The following is a 15,494-nucleotide window of genomic DNA, read 5'->3' as shown; positions in this document are numbered from 1 at the left end:
TTGGGGGAAAGGAAATTTGGCTCTGACTCGCTGAAGTACATGAACTGCGACATGCCGCCGGTTGCCGCGAGGCACCATCCCCGGCAGCGGGCAGCCGGCAGCAGGCAGCGTGCGGTTGCCAGTGGAAGAACCAGAGACGTCGCAGAACCCGACAAAGTCGTTTGTGATTCATAATATCGTCTGGAGGCGCACACAGCTTTCGGCCATGAAAATATGTATTATATGATATAGATATTTATGTATTATATGATATTATTTTGATATAGAGCTCCAGGACGGTAACGCAAGTGTTGTACACTTCCTTGTTATTTGGATAACTGTTCTGCTTTTGGTGTTATGGCGCATAACACGTCGGACTCTCGTCTCTGGTATTTCTACAACGAGACTCGTTGTCGCGGTTCAGTCTACTTCACATTGATGTGGACGTGGAAGAACCAGGAACGTGGGAGAACCCAACGCGGTCGTTTGAGATTCATAATATCGGCTCACACAGCTTTTGGCCGTGATAATATATATTATATGATATAGATATCTATGTAGGCTATATGATCAAATGTAGGTATAGAGCTCCAGGACTCCCGTGTGTTCTAGAATATTTACAGAACACGGCTAAAGGCTGTGTGCGCCTCACCATTGCAATACATCCACTGTAAACAGAGCGCATGGTACCGTGGCTTGACCCGCCTCGCTCCTCCTCATTTGCATTATAGCTACAGACACCAAAACAGAGCATTTGGGGGAAGCTCAATGTGCGACTGGCTCGGAGTGGCTGTAACTCTGCACCACGGCTGAATTTCGGGAACGTCTTTGAATACTTTGTTAGGTGCCCACTAATACCTATATTGAAGAATACATAAAATAGCATGTCATGGGACCTTTAAGGTTCACAGATTGTGATGTCCTAAGGTCCTAAAATTCCAATTAATAGGGGCTTGGACTCTCTCTGCTTGGACCTTTGCTCCGATAATAAAGACCTCTGTCTTAACTTTATTAAATTGCAGGAAATAATGTGACATCCACAGGTTGACATGATTAATGCATTGCACAATTTACGGTCTCATTCTTCCTGTGAGCTGCCAGTTAACAGACGAGGGGGGCGAAACGAATAACAACATTACAAGAATACAACAACAAGGATAATAAATATAGAAGAAATGTAAAAAAAGCAATTTCTGAAACATGTGAAAGAAACCAACAACCCTCGTTGAATTCCTTGTTCATGTCTACATGTGGCCTGCAGTTGTCTTCTCAAAACTGTGTTTGTGTATGACGTGTTACACCTCATATCCTTTTAGTCATTGCAATGACGAACACTCACTGTATGTGCAGGTATGCTGAGTTTACCTGATAACATCGGCTGGGGTCAGTTTCGGGGACCTTGAGACCTGTTTAATCAACGTCAGTAGTTCTTTGGCTAGGGATTTTTAGAAAAGGGTCCTTTTTTCCATTAATACGGTTAATGGTAATGTTAATCCATCTGTTCTATACAGGTTAGAATAACGTATAATTTACCACTGCAGACATGTGGAACACCCCTCAGTAAAGTATATTGCAATGACACTGAATTGGTTATAATTACATTTGATTGATTGCAACTTTAATGAAATTAAAGTATATTTTTTAATTTTAATTATGAAAAAATATTTTTAGATTGCAATGAACATCGATGCATCATTATACGTCGGTGTACGATCATTTGCACACACACACACAAAAAAAAAATCATAAACAATTTTTTAAACTCGACATTAAGGGGGACACGATTTTGCTTGAAGGAGAACTGGTCGTTCTTCGGAACCGCTACTGCTGTCGTTGTGTCTCCCTTTGTTGCAGCTTCAGTTTAGCTTGATACAGAGATGTTCCAGACCCAGAACTCATCCACAATATATGAAATACAGATTATTAAACCAGAATATCCCGCCCATAGCGCTCAGGGGCATCCCGTCCTGGGCACTCTGTCGCGGGGTGAATGCGCATGGAAACGAGATGAATAGGCTAGATCAACATCTCATAAACCAACGGCATGCACAAATGTATTTTCTAATTTCCCGTCACATAGGCCATCATGTAGGCTGCGAGCGTGACGAACTCTGATAGGCTACCGCTTTTGACCTAAATAAAATAAATAAATTATCCATTGCTCTATTTCTACAGCATAGTCGGTTCTTTTGTCAATATTCAGCCTATTCAAATGCCAGAGTGAAACTAATGGCATACTAGGCTATAGCTTGGGGCGGCTACATCCATTTTTTCGACTGTTTATTGCCTTGTTTTATTGCACTTCTGCACAGTGATGCAGCAGCAGCAGTGCGCCCGCTACCACCACCGTCCTCTTCTCTTTAAAGGGTAACCAAACGCTGCAATGCAGAGACACGAGGGGGGGACGATTGAACATTAGCGTTGTATTTGCGTGCACCGGACCGAGAGGGAGGCTGAGCTCCGTCCACAACGTCTTCTCTGGAGCCCTGCCTCGCATCTTGGAGTTCGCCGGGCAGTCATGGTCGGACGGGGGCTTTGGATGTTCAGGTTCACGCGATTTGGGAAACGATGGAGCAGGTTTGGGATTTTGCCTTTCATCTGTTTGGCGCTAGTGGTGTGCGCCCTCGTCGCTCTGCTCTTCGTCGATTCCATCGAGTTATGGGTCACCTCCATGAACATGGACACATTGGTGGAGGCATCGCAGGGCAGGATTATCCCGCCCAAGAGCGTCCCCCCGACCAGACCAGAGGAGTTCTTGCTCATGCCGAGTCCCCTCGTCTGCCAACGTGCGAAACCATACCTTATAACCATAGTGGCCTCTGCGCCCAGGAATCAGCAAGCCCGCCAGGCCATCAGGGACACCTGGGGTGGGGAGGTCGAGGTGAGAGGCCTCCGGGTGATGACCCTGTTTATTGTGGGTGTGGTTCTGGACCGGGGACTGGCTAAGCTGTTGGTGGAGGAGGCACGGCTAAGAGGAGACCTGATCCAGGGGCGCTTCGAGGACACGTATTCCAACCTCACCCTGAAGACCCTGTCGATGCTGGGATGGGCACGCCGGTTCTGCCCCCAGGCTCACTTCATGGCCAAAGTGGATGACGACGTGTTGTTCAATCCGAGCGCACTTCTTCACTACCTTAACAGGAGCCGCAATCCGTACGAACAAGGAGACCTCTACCTAGGCCGGGTGCATCTCCATGTGGCTCCGGACAGGGACCCGGACAGCAAGCACTATCTCCCCGCCGGAGCATACCCTCCCCCCGTCTTTCCAGACTACTGCAGCGGAACGGCATACGTACTATCCCGCTCCGCGCTCCTCAAAGTGTCCCTGGCAGCCGCCGCCTCCCCCCTGTCCACGCCTCTGCCACCCGAGGATGTGTTCGTGGGGCTGTGTGCCCGTACGGCCGGGGTGCTGCCCTCCCATTGTCCTCTCTTCTCGGGCGGACCGGCAGTCCCCTACGGCCGGTGCTGTTACCAGACCATGGTGTCCGTCCACCACATCGCACCGAGGGAGATGCTGGGTTACTGGGCGGACATCCATTCGCCAAACCCCTGCTCTTGGATAAGTGTGCGCGCCTCTCTGGGGGTCTGCAAACTCCGGGCCCTGATTGGGAACGCTTTGGGCATCGAGCAGGGGCTGTGAACGTGTGACTTGGGAGAGAATTGCGTAGAATACATGTTGGATGCAGGGCTTTATCTCGCGTAGGCCTACTGTGAATAGCACAACCAAATAGTTGGCTGCCAAAATAAAGTAGGCCTACTTACTGCACTAAGAAAATCAAACTTTATTTTTTATAACTTGAATTGCAAAAATAAATTAACTAAATTAACTTTAACCGTAGCCTATTTTTTTTTGGCGGTGTTCTATCTCGTCCGGCTAAACTAAGTAGTGTAGTTTTAGTCACAAGCTTGTTGGCACTGATCAGTGTAGCTTCAAACGCCATAGCCTACCATAGATTTCGAAACAGTAGGCCTGACAACATGCAGATATAAAGAGCTCATAGCTTCCAAAGGGGGCTACTTCACAGGTCCAGTTGTATCTTTTAACTGCTTAAAACACGGATAAGGAGATAAGTCTTATCTATTATCAAATGCATGCAGACACAGCAAGCCCAACTCAATATACCTCTATATTTAGTCACATCTAGAAGGCAGGGCATCGACGCAATTACGATTATTTCCCTCATTACTTAGCCTATTTGAATTCCAAAATAAAATTGGGTAGTGACGGTGTCATAAAACTTGCCTACATGATAGGCAATTTCCTTATAGTAGGCCTATGAAACACAGAAAGTCCTAGTCAATGCATGAAAGTGTTTATTTGGAGGGGAAATGGTTAAGAATTAACCGCCGGACTTGTTCAATCTCGACTTTGAAGAACGAATTTGTGTTTAATATTATTTCGAGACTAATTATTTACTTCCGTTTTGGTATTGGAGAAGAATTTAGTCACTAAAAACCCTCAGGAATTGAACGCCCTCAATAAACATGTTCTCTTTCGCTGTACTTGAAAGTGCTTTTAAAAACAGGATGTGAATGTTTATTTATGGATGCAATGGTTGGAAGGTTCGCTGAACTTGAATCTGCCTGTACAAGAAGTCCTTGCTTCATGAGAATCTTTTAATTATCTGCATCACAATCACATTGTTCTCAAAAAAAAAAAAAAAAGTGATGCAGTACAAATAACTCATCTGGCAATCATCTTGACTAAATGGCAGCAGAGTGTGCGAATTTACCCTTCGAGCCATGTGGTTACATACTTTCCTGAAGCAAGACAGAAAATAACTAAATGGTTTGTGGAATCAATGAAGTGGCTTTGGGTTAGACAGGGGACCTAGTTGAAGAGTTGGAACTTTTGCACCCATAAGAACCATGTCTACATGAGCGACAGCGATGAACAGTCCTTGCGAGAACAAGCGGCATATTGTACAGTCTCGAGTGGGAAGACAAGAATGCGAACCCGCCCTTCATGGAAAGTCGAACGGTGACTCCGTCCGCTGGACCTCACGGGGCCGCCCGTTTCTTGAATCGGTCCAGAGCAGATCTCTGCACAGCAGATGTTTGCCCATTGTTTTTTTTCTTCCTTTCCTTTGCAGACTCTGCCTTTTCCTTCAAAGTTGTAATGATGATCTCCTGTGTAGACGCGGGACATAAATAAATATGAATATTCAGCAAGCAGTTGAGAATGTACAGATGGATGAACAGCATCTGAACAGCATTGTGAACTACTTACTCTCTTGTCTTCGTGAGCCACTTGATTCTTGCGCCTTATAACCCCTCCAGTGGAACTTCTGCCCTTCTTCCTCATGCGGGGCTTGAACTTATCTCTGGCAAGTGGGTCGTAGCCCTAGGTATGGTAACAGAGTTTAGAACACATCAATTATTTCACACATACATCCAGTGTTGGGTAGGATACTTTTAAAAATGTATCCATACATACCCAAAAATGTAATATATTCCGTATCGTATTCTGAATACTTGGAGTACTTCCACATTGAATTGCATTTTATAAGTGTAGGAATGCGGAATCAAATCCTGCTTACTAAATAGACCTATTCTGGTGTGTTCTTCTGTTCAAACTGGCTGAATGTGTTAGGCCCACGTCTCCCTGAAAGTGCACTATATTATATAATTTGCTGTAGAGGAACAAAGACTAAGGGTATGTTTGTGTACGTCTGTGAAAGTAAATAATCATGGCTATCCAGCGGGCTGCACTCGTGATATTGATTTGATTCATACAGTTGTGAACCGGTCAAACTCCTCCCTCATCCTGGTGCTGACTCCATGTTGAGGCTTGAGCCATGACTCATTTTCACCCGACGGTCTGACAATATGCTGCTAGTCTTGGAGTTGCTGCTAATCAGACAATAATTCCCATAATGTGAATGGCTGAGCAGGTGCCTGGTACGTCCAAAGGGGTGTATGCTTTTTGGAAGTGGATCGGACTGAGGTGCGTTCACTTTCACATCTCAAGCGAACCGTACCAGGGTTCGTTTGGATGCGAACCGAGACCAGCTGTTCAGCGAGGTCTAGGCCGGCTGATTTGGTTCGCATCGAAGTGAGGTGGTTGTATTCACACCAACGCAAATGTACCAAACCAAGGGACCAAACTTGTTTAGTGCGCACTAAATGCGGTTAGTGTGAAAGCACGAATAAACTTGTGAAACAGAAGTATCGTCATGTAATCCATTGATTTCAACAATTTAACTGTATTCTAAATACCAAGAATTTAACGGAATAGTTAGTTATAATTTGTATTCTGAATACGTAACGCCGGTACATGCATTCCGTTACTCCAACACTGCATACAGCGAGTTACTGACCAGGAGTTTGACTTTGTCCTGATGCTTCTGCTTGAACGTGGCGTAGTCCACTTGGCTCAGCTTTCCTGGATCGAGGGATATCAGCTCTGGCTGTATCTTCTCCAACAGGGCCTTGACCTCCCATTCTTGCCGTTGTTTGGCACTTCGGTATGGGTTCGAGTCCAGCCCATCAAAGTTGGGCTCACCAGCACCTAAACAACGACCGTATCCTTATGTTAGTTATTGTTGACAGAGGCAGCATAGTTGATAAGGTGGTGACTGTGGTTCACAACAAAAACCTTTAACCGACATGGGAAATGTGGTTAGACAGACAGAATTTGACAGCTCCCCTCCTTCAATTATTATTTTTAAGAAGCAAAGCGCTCTCAGAAACACATAATCAGCAGGTGGCTAGTCAACCATAAACCAATTCCAGGTTACCTGCCTAATCTATTGGGCGTCATCACCTGCTCTACATTAGATACATAATCTGTGTCTGGAGGGTGTGGATGATGGCTGGTTAAAGCAGACTCGCATGGCCCGAGTCCGGTTGATTGGACTCTGGACTCAACTGAGGTGCAGTCAATTATCGGGGCACATAGACCATCACCAAAACGGCTGGTTCAACCTATGTTGAACCAGCCTCCCACAGGAAATCAGCCATTTCCTGTTTATCAGGGACTCGGATATCCACACAGTATAACTGCAGCCCAAATAACGTACTGTACTGGTTCACTTATTTCAGCAACAGAAGGTGTCTACCACAAACAATGCATGAAGAAGCCAACCATATCCGGTTGATTTCACATTCAGAGTACAACCAATATTTTGAACATCAGGGACTGTGTTGTAGTGTTGTGGCTTCACTGCAGACCTGGCACCAGCATACTGGTGAAGCCCTCTCCATGGCCCACCCCAAGGACATCCTCATAGGGACAGAAGTGGAGGCCCCACACCGCTCCGTGCACTTTGTGTGCCATGTAGGGCTTTTTCACTGGTGTATTCCATACGTCTCTGTAGACCTGCGAGGACATTAAAACATGACATTAATACATCTTGAATAAAAAAATTAAAAATCCATGCATACAAAAACCCATTATGAAAGATGTTAAAAGTGACCTGGACAATGTCTCCAGTGGCGGCCGACAGCAGTCCCCTGTGGCTCAGAGCCAGGGAGGAGGCCCCGGCAGGCAGGAAGTAGGACTGAAAGGGCTTGAAGGACCTGAGGTCAAAAACCTTCAGCTTTTTGTCCATGCCCGACGTCACCATATAACTAAGGGAGGCACAGGAAACAACTGAGAAGGCTGCTCTCTAGTGGCCAACAATGGAAGTCACACATGGTAAGAATAATACAAACGCAGGGCTGGAATTCTCTAACCAGATGTACACTGCTGCAAGGCTGAAGTCAGCTTGAGACAAGCTTCAAATGATAAACAACTTAGGGTTGGTATTTTGAATTAAAGCCTGGCTAGTTTTACTAGCCCAAGCCCATTCATATATGCATCTATAAAAAAAGGTCGTCTTCGTGTCCCCTTTACCTTTTACACTTAAGGAGCAAGAGTGTGCTTTTGATCAAATTATCCCGGGTTTTACTGTAAATTTAAATATTGTTGGCTAGATGTCACAGTATTGTTGCAGTCTGATATAGTTGTGCCGAAAGCTTATGAAGGAACAAGTATCTTGCCCTAAAGAGATACATTTTTATTTTTACGTACGTGCCAGTCTTGTCCACAGCGACGGAGCGTACACCACCATGGTGACAGAGCATCTTGACGATCGCTTCCTTCTGATTGGGGGACCAGAGGGTGACGGTGCCGTTAGAATGGCCCAGGTGGATGATCGCATTCTGAGGATTCTGGCACATGACGTCCAGCCGGCCTGCTTTGGTGCCCACGGCCGCCACCTCCTTCCCAACGGACACGTCCAAGTACTGCAGGAAGCCTGTTGCGCTCTAGAGACACAAACCAATGGATGGCTTGATGAAAGCAGGAAAAGCCCATATGGGTGGCCTTATTTGAGTCAGCTATATAGTATTGATTGAATATAGCCCATGAGATTTAATTCACTGAACTGACTGGGGACTGTATGTAAAAAATACAACAACCCACAACACTTTCAGTTCAAAGTGAAGAGGTTGGCGTATAGAGATGCTGAATTAATGACCCAATGGTAGTCTTTGTGTTTTTATATTTTCTTATGTGAACTTACCGCTGTGGCTAACAAAAAGTGGTACGGGAGAAATTGCATGCGAAGAACATCGTTGAATTTTCGTATACAATGAAGCTCGATTCCACTGGAGTCATAGATGTACAGCCATTTCTTCTGTGCCACCGCATACATAGCCTCGCTATGGAGCCATCTGGATTGAAGGATATAAAAAAACATTTGATGCAATAACAAAGCAAACTAATAAATGCATTTCCTGCAGAAAATGCGGTGAGTGCTGTAGTATAAAGTGAGGTTGAAAATATTTTTTAATAAAGCCACATAGATTAAGACATAAAGAAACGTTAAATGGCTTAAATCAAGTGAAGGGATTTAAACAAAAGTCTAAATGGAATAAACAATGTAAACATGCACATCATTTAAAGGGGACATATGAAAACAACACTTTTCCTGGGATTTGGGGTGTTGTTTTGGGTCTCTGGTGCTCCCACACTAGGGGTGGGAATCTCTTGGCACCTCACGATTCGATTCCGATTATGAGGTCAACGATTCGATTCTGAAGCGATTATCGATGCAACAATTTTTTTCCAACAATTATTTCCCATGCATGATTTTCCAAAATACATATATACATCTGGGATGCTCAAGAGTTTGCTAATCACTTCCTACTTTTGTGATGATCATTAAAGTCATCAACAGATGAATTAACTAATCTAATATTTTATGAGAGAAATCTTTTGTCAAATATGAAAATGAAAATGACAAAAAATATCCCTTTCTGGCAAACAGAATGTTGCAGCAGGCAAAAAAATAAATAAATAATAATAACTGATTATTAATTTATCTGCATCGAGACAGAATCTTTCTAGCGAGAATCAATTATTTTTCCCACTCCTATCCCACACATGATTTTTTGAGTGAGATATGCATTTCTGAAAGTACCCCGCCTACAGTTACCAAACGAGCTAGTCAGTTGCGGCGCCTCCTCCTACGTAGGAAGGAGGCACAGTTGAATATTACCTCCCACTTCCCTACTCCCCTCCAATCAAAGCATAGCTAAGATTTTGTGGACCAGCGGACGAGCAGCTCCGGTGGGGGGAACTCGGCGGCAGCTCATCTCCGGGGGTACAATCTCTTTCTCTGCCGGACTGCCGCCGAGCTCCCCCCGCCGGAGCTGCCAAACTGCTGCCGAATAGTCAAATCTCCTAACCTTTATGCCTCCATTGCTTAAGCTTTGTGGAAAACGTCATTGGGTCATGGAGAGATGAAAAGGTGCTTCCTTTCAAACAAAGGAAAAGACGGCACTGTTTAAAATGAATTCGACTCAGCTTTTCCTAACCGACATCATTGCGTGAGTATTGCTGACCTCCAGCGCCTCTAGCGTGGAACTACAGTTTTCTGAAGTTGGACTACAACAAGCGCTCTTTCGAACCATTCGTTCTTGACGTATTGATTTCAATCAGGATGTCGCCAACACTGACAATAATTTAGGTCGGAATTGGCCAACCGGAATATTTTAGGCCACTTGAATCCCAATTCACATGCGAAAAAAAAAAGAAAGGCTCAACTTATGTTGATGTTGAAATTAACTGCCCCCAGTAGTCTCTTAAATGTATAGTCTGCATTTTACTTTCTAACGGTGTATATTGTGTGCTTAATAACCAGCAATAAATGAATTAATTTAGATTCAAATAATATGTTTCTGGAATTTTTATCCATGTTCATCAATTGTATTTTCTTCTCTTCTGCTTTACTGCGTCTTCACGTAGAGACGGTCAACTTCGTCGGTGGCATGTTGCAATAAATATTACCGCCATAAAGGATTATAGGATACCACCATCTCCTTTCATTTCGTAAAAGTTGCTCAGGAGTAACCAATGCTAAAGGAGGGTTAAAGGACGCATCAAGGCTCCTTTCCTAAGCATTTTAAGAAATCAAACCACCTCTCCTCCAAGAACTTCCGGGTCATCTCGTTAGGAAGGGAAATCTCCTATACAAATAAGAGAATTCGTAGAGGCCCCAGGTTGAGCCTTGTCCTACCAGACTCTTTTACTTCATTTCATTTGCACAGAGTCTGGCCCCTCTCCATTGACAAATGTTAACTCACTTGAAGGCGGGTGTTTGTTGGAGTTTAAAACTAAACGATCTGCCATAATCAATCACTAACGTTTGACTACAACTCAAACTAGCGCACACCCTCAACGTCATTGTTCTGAGCCACTCCCTCTATTTGCTGATTGGACCGGCAAAATTGGGCCGGAGAAAACCCGTGAATATACCGCAAACCCAGGGGTAGTACTGAAGGGAAATGAAAATCGAACGGAAGTACGTAGGCGGGCGGATCCAGGCTAGGTCAGGTTCATGACATCCACCGATGGCAGTGGCCGATGTTTACGTGGCCGATGTTTACATGTTTAATGCTTCCTCCTCTTGAAATGTCACTGGAACATGTCTTACAAACTTACAAGCATATCGCTGATCGTTCTCCGAGGCAGTGAAATACTCCCACATGACAGACATTTTCTTTCACTTTTCTTTGTAAACAAACCACACATGCACGCGGGCGTTTTTTTCGGTCGTATCACTCCACAAGCGTCCTCGGTTGCTAACCGACGTCAACGTCTTTGGCGGACTATTTTTCAGCTGATCAATACTACGAATGCTGGAAACATAAAAATTTAAAAAGACACCGTATGAAGTTATTTTTTTGGCCATAGTTTCCAAATGCTAAAGACGTGTCTAGTTCACCGTCATGCAGGCTGTGTTCAGTAAAATAAATAGCGATCTGTTTCGGCGCATGTAGGCCTATCTGCCTAAGCCCATGTTGAAATAATTTTGATGTTGAATGTTGATGGCGCAGTTGTTGAAATAAACAGATTGATTTCACACAAATCATAAAGCCTCTCCCTGTGTCAATGTGTGTGCGTGTATACGAGGTGTGTGTCTGCGTGGGGGGTTAGGGTTTGTTTCCCTTGCACAAAAGGGGGAATAAATAACAACAAAAACATCGGTATCGGCATCGGCCAAATTGCTATTTTAAACATCTGTATCGGCCCAGAATTTCACAATCGGTGCATCCCTAATAAACACTAACAAAGAACAGTTTGGTTCATCTGAATATTTGGGGCCAGCTCTATAAGACAGACTTACTTCACATCATTGACAGTCTCCATCACGTTGATCTCACACAGCAGCTGTTTAGTCTGCCAGTCCAGGCAGGCCACATGCCCCCTCCTCCCACCCAGTAACAGTTGGCTGCAAACAGAACAAATAGCACAACAGGGAAAACAGGATTAATGTACAAATATCTACCAAACAACTCAAATAACTTCATAACTTGTTTCATGCTTAAAGTCGTTAATACCAACCGTCCAGTCTTGCTGTAATCCAAACGATAAGGCCCAAACTGGGATAGGTTTAGATTAAAATACTAGAAAGGAGAAGAAAATTAGCTGAATGAAAAGTGTTCATGACACACAGATAGCCTAACACAGCCAGCACGTATTTGCCTCGCTCATGAAGACTGGATACCGTCTTTGATGAGGGGTGGCGTCAGAGAACCTTACTTTGCATCTGGATGAGCTTCAGCCAGTCGGATGCTAAATCCAGATAGTTATAGCGAAACACATTCATTTTTTCCAGAGTAAACAGTCTTAAAAAACGTCACCATTACGTCTAACAATCCCCAACGCAGCACAAATATTATAATTAAGCAATTCTATAAAATCTTTAACAGCACTGCTCTGTTTCATCACCATCTACATTGCTCGGTTAACTCAGATAACTGAGTGTTAGAGACTGGCTGTTCATGCCAGGCTAGTTCAAGAACAATATATCGAGGCGAAGTGGTGAGCTTGCACAATTTAAGGAATTTTTGAAGGCAAAGTCACAGTGCCATCGGCAACATTAATTAACTGACGTTCAATAGAACACATGACATGACATTCTGATGGCTGCAACGATGTACGGCGCCCAACCTTGGCTCCAGCCGTTATATCCACAGCATCAGCAATATCCTCTTGGGAGATGGTACACGTGTCCTCATCTTCATCTCCTTCTAGAAAACTAGAGTAAATAGAGGGTCAAATCACTGTTGGGAAAAACATATTCCAAGACTCAAAATCAGTTGTAGTCGTCGAGAGAGATTACCCAGCATCCTCTTGGAGAAGAAGTTGGTCGTGTCGGGCAGATTCCTTTTCAGTAATTTCTGCCTCAGCCTGTGAGCTAGCCACAACACGCCTTAGCTTAGAGAGATGCTGAGGAAGCTAGAAGACAGAAATACTGTGCATTAATGACCGGTTGTGTCCACCTAGATGGTAGCAGAGGTCAGCATTCACTGACAGTCATAAAGACGCCTCCCATATATAGAGAATGGAAGTTCAAATAACTGAAATGGGTTGAAAATCACAAAACAGATGGACAACAGAACATTACAAAGTGCAAATATTAAAGACAGGACATTACCTGATCAATTTTCATTTTCCTCCGGAATTTAAGCCGCTTCTCCTCAGGAACTGGTGCAGATCCTGGGAAGGGATCAGGCTTCTGAAGACAAAAAAAACATCAGCAATTAGCCAGCTATAGAGACGAAACAAACATCTTTAATGTGATCACAATGATCCTAGTATTCCAATGGTGATCGTCACACGCAGACTGACAGACCCTTGTTATGGCCTTCTTTCCAAGTCTTCCTGCCGCTTTATATTTTTCCTTCTTCTCTGAAGCCCTGGTCTGCTGGTTGGTTTGGCTGCCCAGTGGAGCTGGCTGGTCCCCCGGCACGTGAGATCCACCCGGGGCTTCATCCTTCTTCTCCTCACCAGAGCCCTGCCAGTAACGCTCAGAAACCTGTCGGTACAAACAAAGTGGAATCATATATTTCTATAAGCACAGAAAGAAACTGTATCACTGTTATGAGTCACGCAAGTGGCTTTAAGATTAAATAAATAGCTTCCTACATTTTCAAACGCGCAGCCATTGCTAATGCTAAGATCACTTTTGGTCTTTCGCTTCAGTGGTGTAGTATAAAAATTATCAATAACTGACAATGTACGGAGCTCATATAGCTAGCGGAGCATTTATTATGGTTAGAAATTTGTCAATTACCTTTTTCTTTTTCTCCACGTGTGTATGTTTCAGCGCTACCTCCGCCGACGCCATCTTTATTGTGTATGTTCAGAGAGATCTTTACGTCATCAATGTATTATTCATCTTTGTTTTTTTTACAGGCGGCGTCACGCAACGTCATCGGCGCACTGCCGCCCCTGCTGTTCTGGAGTGAGGGCGCCTGGCTGGCAGAGGACGGTCAATGATTTTGCCCCGTTCATTCTCATTCGCAACAATCGCACCATTAATCTCTCCCTTTTCCCGGTTTTAACACACAGTTACAGAATATGCTCTACGGTTTGTAATTCCACGGCAAATGTCATTGCATGTACAATGCTTCGCAAGGACCTATAAACGTATTTAAGCTGAATTAAACTTAAATACTTCTCAGCCAATGGGATGGCACCCCTGGGAAGAAAGGAGCAGCAAAAATGTAAAAGACCAAGTTTTCACCAATTCATTTTTTTGCCAGCTATATGTTTTACTTATTCTTTTTTTGTTGCTTCATTGACTTGTATCCCCCTCAAATTATTTGTTTGATTATAGTTTTGTTAGATATATTGACACATGATGGTCTATGTGGCCTATGGTCCACTAATGTTGTATTTGCTAACTTGTATTTGCTAACTTGTATTTGCAGTACTATTACAAAATGTTTGTCTGCTGGAACACTTTGTATCTTTGGGAAAGATAATAGCACCTGCCAAAGGTATTGCCGAAGAGAAGGACACAGAATTCTTCGAGATTAATACCTCAAGGCCTTGTCCAATTTCATTGCTCATAGGAAAATGTTGCTCATTCACTTACCGTGGAGCCATGTCCAAAAGCCATTTAAAGGTAGCGTAAGGGGTAAGGGGGAGGGCTAACATTCCTTCAAAATTGAGATTTTCGATGGGCACACTCAAAGAAACTGAGAACGCTCCAGTTGTGACATGCTCCCACGATACCTTGCGAGAAAATGGAAAATCAAGAAAAATCCTATAGGCAAGATGGCGGGCGAAAAAGATGCGACAGTATGGAAGACCACAAATGTAAGTGTTTTCTATGTTAATAATCACGCCGCGGGATCCGCAGCCCGGCCGTGGACCGGGGGCTCATGTCGTATGATATCCATATGTTCCATGTTCTAGGGACTCCAGATTGAAGATAAACTTTAATCCCATGCCAAGTAATGCAATAATTCGTTTTAAAAATGCTTATTAGCCTGGAGAATGGTGAATCAATGTGATGTTGTTTCTTTTTATAAACCAGTGTATTTTTGGTAGAAATATATATAAAAATAATAATCACTATATATTGTACGTAAGATGTGGCCATATAACCCAGTTATAATTCCTTCTTATCTGTTTTCTTTCAGGAGATCATTGAGGCCGCTGCCATCACAGAGCCAATCACCATCACCTCAAGCACCTCTTCTGCATTGGTAGCCCTAAAACCCCCAGGAAAATAAAAAGATAAACCACCCACTGGTTGTTTAAAAAACCGACCGAAGTTATTGATAAAATGTGATGGTTGATGCCTTTTTGTAATGTGCAATATTAGTTCCATGAGATCACTGGTTCTTGTTTGTATGTTATTTATTAGTGCGGTGCATCTCTCCTTTATAGGACGATCCGATACGCATCTAGATACATGTTGTCACGGTTAGCGGGTGGCAGGCAAGAAGGTAGGACCTAATAGCAGACAGTTCGGGTAAAGGATAATTTATTAGCGCAAAAGGCAAGGAACACCGAGAACACAGGTGACGCAGGTAACACAGGGAACACAGGTAACACACAGGACACAACTCACCACAAACTACAATGATACGACGAGGGACAAAGGAAAGACAATAGGGGAGGGAGCAGTAATCACACAGGAGGGAAACTTGACCGGACAAGGGGAGAAACAAGACAGAGATACCAAAGTAAAAAAGGAAACACCAAAACAAGACAGGGAAACAGACAG

The 15,494-nt window shown here is 43.9% G+C and overlaps 2 protein-coding genes across 2 annotated transcripts; one reads left to right on the top strand and one right to left on the bottom strand.

The window, feature by feature from the left end:
* Positions 1-2,076: 2,076 nt before the first annotated feature.
* On the top strand, positions 2,077-6,283 carry LOC130384288 (beta-1,3-galactosyltransferase 4-like). The gene has a single exon (XM_056592414.1). The coding sequence runs from the start codon at positions 2,498-2,500 to the stop codon at positions 3,617-3,619; it is 1,122 nt and encodes a 373-aa protein (XP_056448389.1). The 5' UTR covers positions 2,077-2,497; the 3' UTR covers positions 3,620-6,283.
* Positions 4,131-13,649, bottom strand: LOC130384237 (WD repeat-containing protein 46-like). Its single transcript, XM_056592349.1, has 14 exons — positions 13,548-13,649; positions 13,107-13,289; positions 12,909-12,989; positions 12,594-12,709; positions 12,422-12,509; positions 11,813-11,874; positions 11,595-11,699; positions 8,487-8,637; positions 7,994-8,229; positions 7,398-7,551; positions 7,153-7,300; positions 6,300-6,490; positions 5,210-5,323; positions 4,131-5,109 (listed from the first exon to the last, which is right to left on the bottom strand). Exons 1-14 carry the CDS (start codon positions 13,599-13,601, stop codon positions 4,981-4,983), a joined length of 1,812 nt encoding a protein of 603 aa, XP_056448324.1. The 5' UTR covers positions 13,602-13,649; the 3' UTR covers positions 4,131-4,980.
* Between the last annotated feature and the right edge of the window lie 1,845 nt (positions 13,650-15,494).

The sequence above is a fragment of the Gadus chalcogrammus genome, chromosome 1 (assembly GCF_026213295.1).
Source record: "Gadus chalcogrammus isolate NIFS_2021 chromosome 1, NIFS_Gcha_1.0, whole genome shotgun sequence".
Taxonomy (NCBI): domain Eukaryota; kingdom Metazoa; phylum Chordata; class Actinopteri; order Gadiformes; family Gadidae; genus Gadus; species Gadus chalcogrammus.
The sequence above is the reverse complement of the archived record's forward strand: the minus strand, read 5'-3'. Positions and strand labels throughout refer to the sequence as shown.

Excerpts from the sequence above, each read along its gene's own strand:
- LOC130384288 (XM_056592414.1), top strand. The coding sequence starts at position 2,498 with ATGGTCGGACGGGGGCTTTGGATGTTCAGGTTCACGCGATTTGGGAAA.
- LOC130384237 (XM_056592349.1), bottom strand. The coding sequence starts at position 13,601 with ATGGCGTCGGCGGAGGTAGCGCTGAAACATACACACGTGGAGAAAAAG. Across the intron at positions 11,875-12,421 it reads ATATAACGGCTGGAGCCAAG|TATTTTAATCTAAACCTATC; the intron begins GTTGGGCGCCGT and ends TCTCCTTTCTAG. Across the intron at positions 7,552-7,993 it reads GCTGTGGACAAGACTGGCAC|TTATATGGTGACGTCGGGCA; the intron begins GTACGTAAAAAT and ends TGCCTCCCTTAG.